This window comes from Pelmatolapia mariae, linkage group LG14, assembly GCF_036321145.2.
Source record: "Pelmatolapia mariae isolate MD_Pm_ZW linkage group LG14, Pm_UMD_F_2, whole genome shotgun sequence".
Classification (NCBI taxonomy): Eukaryota; Metazoa; Chordata; class Actinopteri; order Cichliformes; family Cichlidae; genus Pelmatolapia; species Pelmatolapia mariae.
Genome location: NC_086239.1, coordinates 12,112,822 through 12,130,778, shown reverse-complemented (window position 1 = coordinate 12,130,778; position 17,957 = coordinate 12,112,822). Strand labels below are relative to the sequence as shown.

The following is a 17,957-nucleotide window of genomic DNA, read 5'->3' as shown; positions in this document are numbered from 1 at the left end:
CGCAGTGAGTATGTATAGATCATATATATAATAGTCCAGGGTGTTGGTGTGCAGTTGTATGGTTATTGGCACGCGTTGCAGATATGAAACCCCCTACAGAGGCATTGCATCGCCCCCCTGCTTCACTGCAGTGACCTCTGATCCTTGTGACCTCTCACCCCTAGCCCAGCTTTTTCGATTGACGTTTAGACCCTCCTGCTGAGGGAAGTCTGTGCATATTGTTGTAGTACTACATTTTTTTTCCCCCTTGAAACCTATGCTGATTTGGTTTTAGTTTATGTCATTCTCTAACTATAAAATTTGTTTGTTCCTGTCATACAGGTGCCAACCCCCTGCAGACCAATGGTGTGGGACACACAGCACGGGCCTATGCTAAGGAGGGAGAAGTGAGCACTTTGCTGCAGGAGTGGGAGGGCAAGGTATAACACATAAAGGATATGCAAAACTGCATAACTGCAAAAAAACCCTCCTTTTTGGTTCCCCGATGTGGATTAACAGTTGTTTTCTTTAGCCTGGTGTGAACAGCTCAGCACATTTCTTGCACACAGGCCGACGCTCCTCAGGAGGTCTGTGTCAGTCCGCTTTGTGACTGACAGGTGCTTTGAATATTAAAGTTGTGAAAGCTGGTGGAGGTTAACTGGGGTTAAAAACACGTGCTCCACAACAAAGCTGCGTCATTGATCGGCGCATATCATGACATGAGAGACTGGCTAAAGTGTGTTTAAGCGAGTTTTCTGGCGTATGTATGAAAAAGTGTTGGATGTTTCATAATGTAAAATGGAAGCTCACATCATCTCTGAATTATAAGAATCGACTTTATTGTCCAAGTATGAGTAGACATACAAGGAACTGGGGTCTTTTTTTCTTTCCATAAGTGCAAACAGTCAATTGTGTTAATCTTCTGAAACATGATAATGAAATGTGCTTTACTCGAACTATGACGCATCTCATTGTTGGGATGTTTTTACTCTGACTCCTACAGTGAAGTCAAACTCTTTGGCAAAGAGTTATAAGCTAAATCAGGGGTTGGGTGCACAGAAAGTGCTTATTAGTTCTATGAAAGCCATTACAGAAACCCGTTCTCCTTTGCCAAGTGCTTTCAGGATAGGTCATTTCAGGGTTTTTTTTTGTTTGTTTATTTTGTTCTTTAAGACATAATTGTGACGTGAAAAATGTGGTTTGATATTATTTGGAAAGTTTGGCAGTGCTGAGATTTCATGGCTTCTGCCCGTCACTGCTCAGCTCTTGGTATTTCACAGGTGTGTAGCGGTAGACGTGAGGTCTGGCTTTTTCTTAAATAAAACTCGAGTTATCCGTAGTTATCTACCGACTTGACAGCAGGCTGGAGCTAAGCAAGATGGAGAGAGAGAATAAACAGCCTGGCTCCACTGCAGGGTAAAAACCTGGAGTCTAAGGAGACAAAGAGAGGAGGATAAATGAGTCGTGGGGTGGCTGAGAGAAAGGAGGAGAAACCAGGGGGTGTGAGCAATGCTAAAAGAATAGACAGAAGAAGGAGAGGAGGTGGAGAGATCAAGCTAAATCAGCAGAGGAGAGGAAATGGGTGTCGGAGAAATGGAGGTAGTCTGATAAAGAGGAGAGAGACGGGAAAGCAGATAGCTGCTTCGAAGTGGAAAATATGTTTCTAAAGTGTCAGGTGAAGGTAGTGTTACAGTAGTGAGATGTTTAAGATGAAAGAAACACATTTTAAATGGTTCATTTCACAGTTTAAGAAGTATGGCTCCTAATCCTTGAAGAATATTGTATTTATTTTGCAGATTTTCTTATATAATTAATTACATAATCACATTTTCGACAATCAGCAAACAGTTCTGTTTATTTACTGAGTAACTAAATATGAAACTTGGCTGTTTCATATTTGCGATCTAAATAAAGACGTAGATGATAACTTTTCATGTTTGACATTTTCATAATAGCATTTCTATTGGGTTTAATTAAACGTGTAAAGGCTAAAATCATATTTATCCCACAAAGATTTTACAGCCATACACACATTACAGTCTCTGTTAGACTCTTAAATAAGAAATAATTCCACAAAGAAAAACCTTCAACCTAGAAATGAAAAAGAAACTGTGATGTAGTTGTATCTATATGAGATTCTTATTTAGAGGTTTTTTCAATTATATTCAGGGATACCAGGCAACTGTAATGGCAGATACACTTATTTAACTTCTTGTTAACATAATTATATGATCAGCCAATCATAACGCAGAAGCTCAATGCCTTTAGCCATGTCAAGACGACCTGCTGAAGTTCAAAATAAGCATCAGAATGAGGAAGAAAGGGGATTTAGGTGACTGAATGTAGTGTGGTTGTTGGTGTCAGAGAGGATTGATGGAATTGATGATCTACTGCGAATTTTTTTTCCACACATACATCTTTGGGGTTCAAGTCGTCCAAAAAAGAGAAAATATGCAGTGAGCATCAGCTCTGAGCTGATGGGAATGCAAGAGTAACTCAAATAACCATTCTTTACAAGAGAGGCATGCAGAAGAACATCTATGAATGCACATACGCTAAACCTTGAAACCCCTTGATGGGCTATAGCAGCAGAAAACCAGCCTGGGTGCCGCTAGTGTCTGCTAAGAACAGGAAACTGAGGCTACATTTCACACGGGATCACCAATACAGCAATAGAAAATTAGAAGAACAATGCCTGGTCTGGTTTTCTCAGACCAGACGCAAAAAGGTCTAAAGGAGTTTAAGATATTTAATTCATGCTTTCTTAATGAAGATCCCCAAGTTTGCACAAAGGAGAAAATTAATAACAATAACAACGTGAGCAGGAAAAGTGACATGCCCCACTGGCTAAGAGGCGATGATAAAGAGATGGAGAGGGACAGAAGCACAGCCTTTGTTTGTTTAAGAGCTGCTTATTCATTTTCACTCCCTTCTCTTCCAGATTCATTCACTCTCTTCTCCTTTTCTTTATCTCCACCTAGTTTCTGGAGTTACAGGCTCGGCGAGAGGCAGAGGAAAGGAGGAGGTTCCCCCTGGAGAGGAGGCTGAAGGAGCACATCATTGGACAGGAGGGGGCCATCAATACGGTGGCTTCAGGTAAACGCACAGATACTCCTGAGTGAGTAAATACACAAAAATACAAAACATCACTGCCTTTGTTTCACTTTTCTTTGTTTCCTTCAACATATTTACGTCAAGGAGGGCGACTCCTCTTACATCTTTCTCCTGTTCTCCTGCCTTTTCCACCAGCAGTAGGCGGGTTCGTACAGACCTGCGGAGGCTGTAATTGGTTAATTGTGATGAATGAGCTGTCTGTCAGGCGTACACAGGTGCTGTGTGCGTGTGTGTGTATTTGTGCGTGACAGCTGAAGAGGCCAGGCTTGGAGCCGCCAGTTAACGCGATTACAGAGAGAGGAGACATACTACAGACCCCCCCTTCTCCTCCTTGTTTCTCTCCAGCTTTGTGCTCTCCCCCCTCTGTCTCTGTTCTTCTTTTTCTCCATCAGCTCTATCTCTGGGTCTCTTGTTTTTGATCTACATCTCTCCCCTTCACTCTCCTGTCCTTTCCTTCTTGCTCTTTGAAACATTAATGCACCTCCTGAATCTCCACTGTTTGTCCTCAAACACTACTGTTGGGGATGGGCAAACAGATGTAAACAAGAGAGGATGGGATGGGCGAAAGAATAAAAAAAAATATAAAACTAAAAGATACAGGGACAAAGATGGGAGAATACAGGGAAGTATCTGAGAACCAGAAAGCTTGTAGCTCTGACAGAAAGACAGAGAGTATGTTTAGTGCTTAGAGGAAGGGAGGGAGGATGAGTTAGAGCACAATAACACAACCGACAGTAAAGAGCTGATATTACACCAGGCATCCATGGAGGCCATGTACTGTATTGATCTGCAGATGAGTTTGTGGGGGGGTTTGTGAAAGGGTTCTGCAGCAGGGAGAGAGGCTGTGTGTTATTTTTATGATGTTGGACATTTTCTGTTTTAGATTTGTGAAAATAATTAACTCATTCCCAAAGCTAGAAACTGATATTACAGTCTATAACACATTGGAGAGAGCAAATACTGCAGAGTTTATAACCAACAAGGGAACAACTTTCATCCCTCTCCAGACCTGCTTAACTCTAATACTTCATCAAAAAAACAACACAAACTACAGATATGAGACAAACTACACAGCTGTCTATAAAACTAAAGACAGTAGTTGTTATAAGTGTCAGAAGGGGAGGATAATCATGGGACTTGTAGTCTTTGGCAAGGCGATGAATGACTGTTGTTATCGCGAAAGCCGTACAAGACATCACCACAGAGAAATAGGAACAGCTTATTGATCTGTGTAGTGATTGATCTGTGTATTGTAGTGAATATATATCACACAACCACACACACAGGGAAAAAACACTCAGAGACGGTTACAGATACAGAACCTACTAGAGCACACATGATCTCATGTGCATCTACAGTTTGTAAAGGTGAGCCGAGCAGAAATCAGTCAAACTCTTGGCAGGAGGAGGGAAGTAGATATTTAGAGATGAGGAGATGACTCAGGAAAGAGAGATGCACTGCAGATAAGAAGATAAATGGAGGATGTAGAGATAAAGAGTGACCAGGTTATGTGACTGCAAATACACGCCATGTCCAACATTTTAATGCGTAATTACTGGTTAAAAATGTAGAACTTTCATGATTAATCAGAAGGCAATTTTAGGATTAACCCAGGGTTTTCTGTATTACTGTAGTACATCACCATGGTAACCTATGATGCAAACCTAACCTGCACTGGAACGAGTTATGGTCATGATTAGTGATCAACAGTTTCAACAAGCTGCAAATGGGCTAAACTTTATTGATATAATAAATCTTGTCTAGTCTTGCTTAAAGATCAACACACACACATTCGTACAGCACTTTTAGTACTATATTACTGTGCAGTACTTTTCCTGTTACACGCTCATTCTGCTGGTCTGTCTGTAGCAGCTGTGCTGCTCTCAGTCTTCTTATATTTTTCACATATTAGTTTTATCTCCCTTTTTGTAAAAATCTGCTGCCAGAGCACAACTCCATGTTTCTGGTTAGTCATACACTGCTAATAGTGGTGTTTCAAGTGTTTGTCGTGAGACTGGGATAGGCTGGGTTAACTCATTGAGTTGATAACCACCGTGTGACCGCTTCGCCTGAGTCAGTGAAGCCTGATAATGGGAGGATATCCCGGGTGCGTTGGACTTGCATCGTAGAAGTGATTGCAACATTCCCAACTGTTCCAGCCAGAAACGTTTGTTGTATATCGTTCCCATTTTAAAAATATTATAACTAAAGAAAAAATGACAAACATAACTTTAAACTTCCCACTCTATGATATAATTATGTGAAACACACAAAAAAGAAACTGGAAACATATTTATTTATTGTTTTTGTTTTTTCCTATCTGCTCATCCTGTTCTTTTTGTTTCAGCTCAAGTTATCTTATTGCACTGTAACATTTCAGTAGTGAGAGGAGAAGAAAAGTTTGGCAGTTTGATAGATGAACTGATTATTTTTTTGCAAAATTTTGCAGCTCAAAAATTGAAGAAAAACTGAGACGTGGTTTTCTTTCCCTCTTTTTTTTTTTTTTCTTTTTTCGATGCGATGTCTTCAAAACGTCTGTTTTCACCTGAACTCCTCATGACGAACAGCTGGCCTGCAGCAAGACACAAAGTAGAAATGCGCGCGCTGTGTGTGTGTGTGTGTGTGTGCGCGCACACACACACACACACACACACACACACACACACAGGAAGGAGGTTAGATTGATCCAGGTTTAGCTCTCAGGGCTAAGAGTTATTGAAGAGAATCATCCCTCTGTAATCATGTTAGAGCCAACCAGACCTGCCCAATACACACTGCGCTGAGAGTGTGTGCGTGTGTGTGTATGCATGTGAGAGAGAGAGTGAGTGAGAGAGCTTTCATTTGTTTTGTGTCTCCTTCCTTTCCTTGTTGTTGTCAGGGTCCTTTGAGAAATGTCAATGTGCCCTTCTGTCAAAGTCAGTCTCAATCAGCTAAAACACGCACAACCACACAGAAGGTTACGCTGTCATTCACACAGCCATTGATAAAGCAGACGGAGCTTTGGAGCCCCTCTTGTCACTGTTCATCTCTGTGTCCATCTCTGACACACTTGTTTGTTTCTCTCCCTCATTCTCTATCTCCTTATCTCCATCACTCCTCTCTTAACCCCTCTGTATCGTCTTCTACATCTTTACTCCTCTTTCCTCTCCTTATCTGAGTTCCTCCCTCTGCTTCCCTGCGTAGCATCTCTCTCTACCTCCCTCATTTGGCCCCTCCTCCTCCTCTCCTGCCAAGAATCTGCTTTTTATGATTATTAGCTATTAGTTGCTACTTTAACACTCACATGTCATATCTGTTGTATATTTTCTCAGCTGCAAGAGATTACAACAGCTGAGCAGGAGGGGAGTTGTTATCCTGGTGTAGGAAGACACGAAAAACATGAAACCTAAACATTTGGTCTGTGTTTTTGTCTTGCAGCTGATTAAGATGAGTGTCTTGAACGGCATTGCTCACACTTTTATCCTGGGACTTTGTGGGATTTTATCAAAGAGGGTGTATAAAAAAAAAAATGGACATAGGTCTGAAAGGAAGTGTGTTAAACTTGCGTTCTTTCTTATGGCCAGCAGGGGACGACTCTTCAGTGTGCACAAAGAAGTCAGTTTGTATTGGAAGTGACGCCACTGCTCCCATGATTTCTAACCTCAGCTGATTTCTAAGCATATTGCAGATGAGTTACAGTAAAAGAAAAGGAAAAAGCAGAGTATATTTCAGTAAGCATCTCCCTAATAATTGTTGCTATGACTGAGTATGCAGTGTCTTGGCTTTTGACTTACTACCCAAACCAAAAGACATTCCTCTGAACATGGTCAGGTACAAGGATAGAAATGAAAATCTGTGAAAAAACAGCTGATATCTGAAGAAATTTGAAAGACCTGGAGAACTGTTGCTCGAGGACACTAGGAAGCAAAATATAAAGAAATGAAGGCGGTCTCAAAATGTTTGCACAGTGCCGTATGTGCTACAACACTAAAACTTGTAGTTTCAAATTTCACACTTGACTGAAGTAGCATCACATACATGCACTCTACCATCTTAATGTGATTTTGTTTTCATTATATTTACATCCTTTCTTTCAGAGAATAAACTGGCCTCCTGCCACATTATAAAGATAACTGCAGAATTTCTTCTGGCCAAAACTCTACTGAGAGAACTTGAGGTCATATTTGTCATATATCAGGACTTATGTATCTTTTGTACCCACTTTTTTTAAAAGGTGCTTTAAAGGGCCAACACACTGTGAAGCTGCTCTAAAAAAATGTATTTCCAGTTAGTCTGCAATGTAAGTGACCTAACATCTAAACCAAATGCCACAAAAACACTCAGAACCAAACAAAAAACGAAAAGCCTCAGCTGCTCAGGGGGAACCAAACTGGGACCTTTTTCCTTGGGGCATGAGTAGTGCTAACCATCGATCCACCGTCTTTGGTCCTGTTGACTCTCTCAACAGGTTCTGACTTGGATGAGTTTGTGCTAGTGTCTGCTTCTTCGTTGAGTGGCTGAAACCACGGCCAAATACACTCTTTACTCCCCTCGAATCCACCTCATCATCTTGTCTTTGTGTATGTGTGCTAGTGTGGTTGCTGGGGTGATGGCAGGGATGGGTAGGCACTCCTCTTTAAGCAGGCCTGTGCGTCCGTGTGTGTGTGAGAGGCTGCGATCTATGCTAAACTGATTTCACCATGGCCGCGCCAGAGAGGCTAACACAATTACCGCTGGCTAATGGCCCCACTGACTGAGGGGGGAGGAGAGGCATCGTGGGTAGTTTTCTGGAGGTCTCTCATCTTGCTCTCTTGCTCTGTTTTCTCTCTTCTTCCTCTTTTTATTTATTTTTCTTTTTTTTCCTCCACCAACCGTCTCTGACCCTTTCCTCATCCCTGCTCTCTCACACTTTTATCATAGTTTCTGGGATGCCCGTCGCCCCCGGGGCAGCTTGGTTCAGATGGGTTAAACTTAGCACAAAAGCAAAGTCAACAAATGCAAATAACTGAAATAATGGCCTCCCTTTGTTTCTCTCCCTGTCTCTGTGCTCTGTAGCCATCAGGAGAAAGGAGAACGGCTGGTACGATGAAGAACATCCCCTCGTATTCCTCTTCCTGGGCTCATCGGGAATCGGTAATTCACTGTCTCTTCTGTCACACCCAACCCAACGCTTCAGTTCTCAAAGTGTGTGAAAGAAAAACTCTTCAGCCTCCTCGAAGCAGCAGCCAAAATAAACAGACTGCTTGAATATGTTAAGTTTGTTGACGCATGTAGAGTGTACTCAAACAAATTAATTCAGCAGTTTAATTTAATTACGCTGAAAAGAAACAGAGTACAGTGGACTGCGGAAGCACTCGTCACTTTGTAAACTGTAAACACAGATCAGAGCTAGCTTGTATGCAGTAAATGTGTTTGTCATCAGTGTGTCAAGAATGATGCTCAGGAGGATTCATCCAATGGTAAATGTTTAAAATGCCCTGTACAACAGGTTTAATATAAAGGAACAAAGAGAAAGCAATCATTGATTAACAAATATCTCAGTCAGTTAGAAACTTCTGTTGAAAGTTGCTCAACAGAGCTAGTTTGTCACCTAAAGGTCGTCCTGTTCAGGTTTTAAGCCACATTAAGGATGTAAGGATTGGTGGGTCTGTAGGTTTGTTAGTCCAGGCTCAAATATCTCAAGTTGTTGGATGGATCTCTGTGAAACTTTGTACAGACAGTCATGTTTCCCAGAGGATGAATCTGTCTCCCTTTACTGATCCCATGACTTTTCCTCCTGTGTCACCAGCTGCTCAGAGTGCTGGGTTTATTTGCCAAATCCCCCCCCCCCCCCCCCCCCCCCCCCAAAAAAAAAGACTTCCTGAAGTTTCAGCTGTGCCTTGTATAAAATGATGATTCGCAGCATGCTAACATGCTGAACTAAGACAATGAATACAGTAACATTATATGGACAAAAGTATTGAGACATACTTCTCAATCTTTGAATTCTGGCACTCTCTGTCACATTGCCTAAGGTTTATAAAATCACACACCTAGCCATGAAGGCTGCCTTTACAAACATTTGTGAAAGAATGAAAGAGCTCTCTGAATTCCAGTGTAGTCCTGTAAAAGGATGCCACTTGAGCTCTAAGTGATTTTACTGCAGAGTGGAAGTGTTTAGGAACCACAGCAACTCAGCCATGAAGTGTCAGAGAACATAAAGTTACAGAGCAGAGTTTCAGAATGCTTAAAAGTCACCGACACTCTGCTGACTCAGTAACGGCAGAGCTCCACTAACATCAGCACAAGAACAGTGCACCAGGAGCTTCAAGGTGTGGGCTTCTATGGACGAGCAGCTCCTCTATTGTAATGTGCAGGTTGTCCAGTACTGGGGTGGCTGTTGCTCAAGAGGTAAAGCAGGTCATCTACTAACTGGATGTTTGGTGGCTTGATCCCGTGGCTGCTCCAGTCTGCAGTTTATCATATCGTGGGCTGTTGTCATGAAACTGACTGATTTGTTTGGAAATGTGACAGGAAACAGCAGTTCGACAATTTAAAACACAATCAGCTTGATGAGCGCCACAGCTGGCAAATTAGTGCATGGGTGGGACTAACGGTGTCATCAGGCTGTGTGTGATTGGTTAGGGAAAACTGAATCCCCCTGATGAAGAGGAAGAAACGTTAGACTGAAGATGGAAACACAGCATGGCACTGTTTGGCACTGTTTAGCTGACAAACTCATTTTGAGTTGGGCAGTTTTGATATGTGGATGGCAACTTTGAGCTCCTGAATAGGGATGGTGAGCAGATTTGGTAGTAATGTAAATATTCATGCGAAGTAATAGACTCCACCAACTGTACCGGTACCACAGTGTTTATCAGTTAGTACCTGTCTTTGCATGTTAAAGTTTCATTAGCACTGGGATGCCAGGACATTTTTATATCGGCATAATAAAGTCCCATCAAATTTCCAGTCCTTTGTTTACTGTAACCCATTGAAATCTGCATCCACCTGCTTGCAAAACACAGCTGGAACCTCTGTGTGTGTGTGTGTGTGTGATCAAATCAACAATAGCGAGTCGTTTCAGTTAACGGTATTCACTGGGGATGGTGGGTTGAACTGAGACTGACTGTCTGGACATTTCTGCTGCAGCAGATCCACCCCACTGCTCCTCTATCCATGAACGTCTTGAAATATCCTAGAGGATAAATATTAAAGCAAACCTGTGATGCAGAGTGTAGTGTTTGAGCGGGCCAAAGTATCAAAAAGTGGTTCTGCTAATTACAGTTTTGGTGTTAAAGCAGAAAACCTGAGGAGGACATCTACTGAATAAGTGGTTAAATGTCCTCAATCATCAGCAAGATTTCGAAGTGTTTGTGTGTTGGAGTGAAGGCAGTAGGAAGAGAGGGGAGATATTAAGGGCCAGATAGATGGCTAAAAAGAGGGAGATGGTGAAATGACAGGGCAGAGAGATAGATGAGAGAGAGACGGTGTTCATATTCTCTGTTCCCTTCAGCGACAAACAGTGGCCATGAGACATCAATATTAAACACAGCAACAAGACAAACACACACACACACACACAGCCTCGTTCACACACACAATCATCATACCCATATGCATAGCAAACACAAGACATCAATATCACATATGAGCATTTATATGCAGAATATTTTACTGGCAAGCATAATGTGTGCTTCTGGAGAGCTGGAGATGATTGAAAGCTTTGTGGAGGGAGGCACTGGGATTTAGGCCAGCACTTAGCGAAGGAGAGAGATTGTCTTTCTGTCTGAAATGAGTAAGCTTGTTTTCCTGAATTCCTGAAATCTCTGCATGCTGATGTAAAGGCAGAGACTGTATTTTTTTATTTATTGAGAACAAAGTAATTAAATGGTGAGGGGGAGGGACTGTTCCTGTTGCCTAATGACCAATTAAATGATGCATTTGTTGTGTGTGACGGGTTCAATGATGTGTCTCACAGGAAAGACGGAGTTGGCTAAACAGGTGGCTCGTTACATGCACAAGGACATTAAAAAGGTATGTGACCTAGCAACGTGCGTATAGATACAAAACACATGTCAAGGGTCTTAATTTAGTGGAATGAGTTTGATTACAGTTTATACAATAGTGCTTCTTTTGGAGGTTAACCCGTCCTGTGATTGCAGGGTTTCATCCGCATGGACATGTCGGAGTTTCAGGAAAAGCACGAGGTAAGGCCTCGTTACACACACGCGAAAACACAAAGTATGCACTGAATAAGCCGCTCCACACAAGTTCATTTATTTCAGATGAGAGCAGCTGCTAGCAGCGTCTTCCTGCTGCAGATGCATGGCAGTGATGCATTGGATTAATTCTGTTTATGTAATCGTAATAGATTCATAAACCAAAATTAATGATGTTGGGGGTTTTTTTTTTTGTTCTTTGTGAAACTTTTTGTGATGAATACATTTAATCAGTTTTTCAGAGTTGCATTGTTTTACAGTGTCGTATTGTCACAGTCACCACAGTGTTTGGACTTTCTCTGCATAGTTTGTGGCAATGAGGAGCTTTATAGATGCTAGAAATCGAGGGTCTGTTGATATTCAGAAAAGCTGCGTCAGATGCATAAGTGAAACACTGAACACAGCAGGCTGGCGATTACAGCTGCAAAGATTATTATGAACATCTTCGGATAATTTGTAATGGGTAAAATCTTTGAGATTTTCATGGCTAGGATCGGAGCTTGGGGGCTGACATGGACTCTACCATGAAAGGCCCTCTTATATTAAAGGCAGCAGCTCTGCTTTACCTCATTTGAGATAAGTCTATACATTTTCCCGTCATTTGAAATAATGTTCAACAAAACTGGTTATTGAAGTGCTTCAGAAAACCTCTTTTGGATGCACTGAAAACATTCCCGATGCAGCAAACCTGGTTGGTGCTGTGCTGTTCACATTAAAACTGACACCTTCATGGTGTGAAGCGTGTGGAAATATTGAATTCTCTGTTGCAGAGGGTGGCTAAGCATGCTTATTTAGTGTGATCCTAATAAAACGAATCAGCTTGTTGTGTTATTTAGACCCATTGTGCATCTTTTGTCTGTCCGCTCTCAGGTGGCAAAGTTCATTGGCTCTCCACCGGGATATGTGGGACATGAAGAAGGCGGTCAGCTGACCAAGCTGTTGAGGGCGTGTCCTAACGCTGTTGTCTTGTTTGATGAAGTGGATAAGGCCCACCCCGATGTCCTCACCATCATGCTGCAGCTCTTTGATGAGGTGAGCACACAGCTTCTTACGGCCATCGTGTGCATCTCTTTGATAAAACAGAAATAAACTGAAACTTTGTTTGATTGGTGGTGTTCTTCTTTCAGGGTCGTCTTACAGACGGTAAAGGAAAGACAATCGAATGCAAAGACGCCATCTTCATCATGACGTCGAACGTCGCAAGTGACGAGATAGCCCAGCATGCATTGCAGCTCCGCCAGGAAGCCGAGCAGGTCAGCCGCAGGAAGCTGGCCGATAACCTCGGTGAGAGAAACGCCCTAACGTGTACATGCAGCCTGGCTAATGTGCTCCGGTCTTCACACTGATGACACTGTACAATGTGATTATACATTTCCATCTGATGTTGTGTTAAACGGACACAGAAATTCAATTATCTACAAATTAACTTTGTCATGTTGCAGTTAATTTTTTCATTCTTGCAAAATAAAGGAACATTGTAGCACTGTGATAACAGCTTTCAGATGATTAAAAACCAGAAATGACATTATTGCTCATCTCCTCCTTTTCCTCCAGAGGACGTACAGAAAAGTGATGACATTAAAATCTCCAGACAGTTTAAAGAATCTGTGATTCGGCCAATCCTGAAGGTAAAACACATGATGCACACAAATACATAAAAACCATCTTGTTTGGTGTAGCTGCAGACATGCCTGGCTCTGAGAGGCTGCAGGGTCTGAGAGGCTCATGGGTGTTTTGTTCCTCTGTAGGCTCATTTCCGGAGGGACGAGTTCCTGGGCCGTATCAATGAAATCGTCTACTTCCTGCCATTCTGTCACTCAGAGCTGCTACAGCTGGTCAGCAAAGAGCTCAACTTCTGGGCCAAAAAGGTACGAGAGCACAATCTTTACAGTCATTTTTAGTCTCTCTGCTTCTGAGGTTATAAATAAAGAAATTATGCAAGATTAAGTCCTGCTAAGTCTTAATGCAGGAAACGTTACACAGCTTTAAAAATCCTGCCTCGTGAGTCCTTTCATGATTTCTATTTTAACTGATATTAACAGAGTTTGCTGGCAGCACTGATGGGTTGTTTAAGTGCGCCAGAGGAATGCACAAATTAGTTCCAGCTTCCATATTGCTGTTTGGATGCCCACTTTAACAACAAGTGGGCAGATCAGCTGTGTGTGGATCTGAGAGGAGCAGAGGTGGAGTCTTCTCTGGACGCCCGTCTTCACACCACCACATTTCTAACACGGGTGTCCTCCTGTGGGGACCTGCAAGGCCTCACCCACTTCGTCAGCCGCTGCTGAGCTGCGCAGAAACACACACGGATCAATACTGTGTGCCACTGTTACTCCCTGTAATGTGATTACAGTGTTTAACATGTGGAGCCTTCATCAATATTTAATTATTAATATTACAGCTGGTGTCCTGACAGCAAACATGGGCCCTGCAGGCAACTGATAGGGACCCGACTCATTTCAGTTTCTCTGTTTTGAGTGGTGTTGTAGCTTTTGTGGGTCTGATTTTTGGGTCTTCGGTTTTTGAAAGTGTGCATGTCTGGTAATGACTTGTCTCAGTCTGCATCTTGAAGCGATGCAAACAGCAGAAATCTCATTATTACTGAATAATCCCACAAGGCTTTTGTTTGTCACTCATTTATATTAGACAAATTAAATGTTTAGAGCTTTTATTATTATTGCCTCGCTACATATCGATAGAAAAACATGGCGTCTTATTTATTGAATGAAGTGTTAACATCTGAAGCTAAATGAGCTGCTCAGATCACTACTATTGACCCGCGTTTGATTAAAATGTATTAAGGGCCCGTTGATTAGCGTCAGCAGACATGCTGCTGTGTCTCTCGCTCGCTCTCTCTTTCCACCCATTTTGACTCTGTTCTTCGTCCTCTCTGACAGATTTGTGTTTTCCTGATATTCTGCAGGTCTCACCCTCGGCCCTGTTGTAACATTACTTCCACTCTCTCTCTCTCTATTGTCAGGCTAAACAGCGGCATGATATCACTCTTCAGTGGGATCGTCCAGTACTGGACCTGTTAGCAGGCGGCTACAACATGCATTATGGAGCTCGTTCCATCAAGCATGAGGTGTGCAGGCACTGTAACATACACACTGGTTTTTAGGAGTAACCCTTGAAGTGGTTTATGTCATATTTCAGGCCTCCTTATAGAACAAAATCACGACGTGATTCCTTTATGCAGGAAAAATCCTGCACATACAGCATATAAAGACAGCAGTCATATGTTGGAACAGCTTTAGATTGCACCTCAAAAAATTCTTGAATGTGATTTTAAAAAGCCTGACTTATAAACCTGATCTCCACCTGACCTCTGACTCTGTCACTGATCCATCAGGTTGAGAGGAGAGTCGTCAACCAGTTAGCCGCAGCGTACGAGCAGGAGCTGCTGCCCAAAGGCTGCACGCTGCGTCTGTCTGTCCAATCAGAAGGCCAGAAAGAGTACGGCACGCCCAGCCTGCGCCTCGAAGTGGTTGGAGAGGACAGCTCATCGAGAACGCTGGACATCCGTCCACCACTCAGCCCTGAACACTAACAACAAAGGATTAAAAATGCGAGCATACACTGAACAAAAGAACATGTTGGATTTACTTCATTCAGTAGTGGACATTAGATGCACACAGATGTTTTGCTATGGCAGCAACTTAAACAGAGTTAAATTAACACTAGTTATTCGTATTCAATAAACCTGTGCAATGTGTGTTGATCAAATGTGATTGAAACGTTGAAATGTTTTGATGAAGTAATTTGAGCTCTTGGAATACTTTAATCCTTCACAATTTTCTCACTTTATTCAAACACTATTCAATAACTTTAACCAAATACTACATGTTAGTATTATATTCTAGTATGAAATACACAATTTTCCAATGGAGGCCTTATAACAGATTGTATTGTTCTCTTCCAAGTTGCCAGTATCCACTAGTAACCTTTCAAAACAAAATGTCTAATATCACTGCAGGTAAAGCAGGGGTCTCAAACTCGTGGCCCGGGGACCACTTGCGGCCCACATCACCCTTACTTGCAGCCCGTATATTGACATGAAGAAATATAATGCAATTTGGTCCTTGAAGTTACTTTTGTTAGGGAGGATTTGTTTGTTGTTGAGTGCAATGTTAAAATAAGTTCTTTAAAAGCAAAAACGTACTTAATATGAAGGCAATATGAGCAGAGAGCACAAACATGTTTACCGATTGACTGTTAGTTCAGTGAGAGAGTTATTTGCAAAGAAAACAATTTTCACTGGCAGTCAAAAACTAATGTGTACACTTATGTCTGCATTTTTATTTTGTTTGTATTTAACAAAATAATAGCAGAAGTGCTGCCACGGGTCTGGCCAGAAAGAGAGTACCAATTTGTTTATTTGGTAGTTCAATGAAAGGCTTCAGTTAAGAGTGAGAAGGAAAAAAAAAATTGCGTTCACATTTGCACTTTTGTTTATACAATATTTGAAATTTAAAAACACAAAACAAAACACTGCATTTTCAGAATTATTTGTGGGGGGTTTTATACTACTTGAACACTAATGTGGCCCTCCAATGAGATGACAGTGCCCACAGCTCATTTAAGTTTGAGACCCCTGAGGTAAAGAATTGAACTGACATTACTCCTCTACTGAAATACGTCAGCTTTTCAGTGTTTTGTTGAATCAGTCATGGCATAGGAATTAGGCCTTTTCATTTGAAAAATGTTACAAGTAACCATCTTGGAAGAGAACAATACAAAAAATTCTGCTTAAGGCCTCTGATGTCAAGATTCAGTTTGACAACAATTATAACTAAACAATTTGACGTAATGTTAGTTTCCATTAACTTTAACCCTGGAGAACCCATGGGGTCAAATTTGACCCCATGGGTTCTCCAGGGTTAAAATAAGTTACTGGATTGGCAAACAGCCTCCTGTTAACATTCCCCATTTACCCTAATTACTAAATAAATAAATATGTGTGTGTGTGTGTGTGTGTGTATGTATATATATATGTATATATATATGTATATATATATGTATATATATATATATATATATATACACACACACACACCACTTGCATGTCAAAACCTTTATTCAAGAGCCACAAAATAACAGTGATTGTCAAAGAATTCCAACACTGATCATATTGTGACATCTTGGTTCAAAACAGCATTCTTAGTAGGATTCAACTTTCTTTACTCCAACTGAATTAAATTGAAAATGCTGTTCCACACAGCCCAGATGGGACTATTTAGACTGTACTACTCTGCATCTCTTCACTTGTTTAAAAAAAATACAAACAAAAATTGAAAAATGCTGCCAATCAGAGAACTTTTACAGAGAGAAAAAGGAAAAATGGGCTTATGGCAGTTACAGAGTGCGCAACAATGAATGCTGTGATTTGTTCCTGGAAATTGAGCCTCCAAAATGCAGGAGAACAAGTGTGAGATTGTTGCAGTTTTGTCTTTTAAGTTTTGGGCTCTTCTCAAGAGTTGAGGTGCATCCAACTCCATGACCACCCTTTGAATCAACCTAAAAGTGTAAGAGAGCTGTGATGGGTAACTCATGTTCAAGGAGTAAAAAAGGCCAAACAGCATGGCTACTGCAAGGGCCACGTTATCCAGATCCTGAAGAACCACCACACCCTCGATGACGATGCCAACACCAGAAAAGTCATTACCTGTCGTATCTCTGGAGACCTAGATGCCCACTGTTGTTTTCACTCAGTGCAGTGGCCTCAGTCATGTCCTGGATAAAGATGAAACATTTCTTTAAGATTACCTTTTAAACTAATCTCTTTTGAATGCACCAATTCTAATGCTATAGTTATTTAAACCCATGCCAGCCACATAGTAAATGGCTGTAGCTAAAGAGTGCCCTGCGAAGCTGCCATTCATGATCTGTTTCTAAGAGGAAAAAAAATAGACACAACTTGTATTTCAAATGAAGAGCCCTTAAGCTTTACATTAGTTTTTGTTAGAAAGACATTGGCCCACCAGAAAGCCAGGTTATGTCACTCAGAAGATTTTAGATTTTCTGTCAGCCTCACAATTTGGATAGAGCAAGTCTGACTCAGTTTGGCCATCTTTTCCCCCCCAACAAAGCTAATGTAAAGATCGACTTCTCCTCATTTTTCTTGAAGTTGTTTTTTCGTTCCTGGATGATTTTAATTATCATTATTATTTTTTCACTTTGTGGCAGAGGCATCAAAACGGATGTTTTTTCCACTTTCGTAATAGGCGCTATGGAGAAAACAATGTAGTGTTTGGACCCCTTGTGTAACAAGTTTAACCTTGTGTTTCAATGTCAGTACTGGAATCACTTCATCAAATTATTAAAGAGGACTACTTGGCCTAACTGGTCCAATGAGGATCATATGGTTAACTGAATGCACTGTGTTCAGTTGCAAAGCCACAATCTACTCATGCAACACTCACCATGAACTCCTGCACCAAGACATCAGGATTGTCATTCAGATAGAGGTAGAGTACTTTGATGAGGGACTCCCTTCGAGCATCAATGTCATCCTTAAGTATTATAGCAAAGAAAACATAGATATGTGAACTCAAAATGTTCAGTAGCACAGAAGAAAATGATCAAAGACAAAAACTAGACTTTTTGAACCAGTCAACATGCAACACCAGCATCTACAAAACAACATTAAAACTACCTGTTTGACATGACCTTTATGAAATGGAC

The 17,957-nt window shown here is 41.4% G+C and overlaps 1 protein-coding gene across 1 annotated transcript in view; it reads left to right on the top strand.

Moving 5' to 3' along the window:
* Positions 1-16,080, top strand: part of clpb (ClpB family mitochondrial disaggregase) — a 33,121-nt gene extending 17,041 nt beyond the window's left edge. Inside the window, exons 6-16 of the mRNA XM_063492733.1 lie at positions 322-419; positions 2,961-3,075; positions 8,128-8,205; positions 11,033-11,088; positions 11,217-11,261; positions 12,144-12,305; positions 12,401-12,557; positions 12,828-12,901; positions 13,022-13,141; positions 14,254-14,358; positions 14,626-16,080. Of these exons, the coding sequence (XP_063348803.1) occupies positions 322-419; positions 2,961-3,075; positions 8,128-8,205; positions 11,033-11,088; positions 11,217-11,261; positions 12,144-12,305; positions 12,401-12,557; positions 12,828-12,901; positions 13,022-13,141; positions 14,254-14,358; positions 14,626-14,823 (1,208 nt within the window). The 3' untranslated portion in view covers positions 14,824-16,080. The remainder of the gene's footprint in view (positions 1-321; positions 420-2,960; positions 3,076-8,127; positions 8,206-11,032; positions 11,089-11,216; positions 11,262-12,143; positions 12,306-12,400; positions 12,558-12,827; positions 12,902-13,021; positions 13,142-14,253; positions 14,359-14,625) is intronic.
* The last annotated feature ends 1,877 nt before the right edge of the window (positions 16,081-17,957 follow it).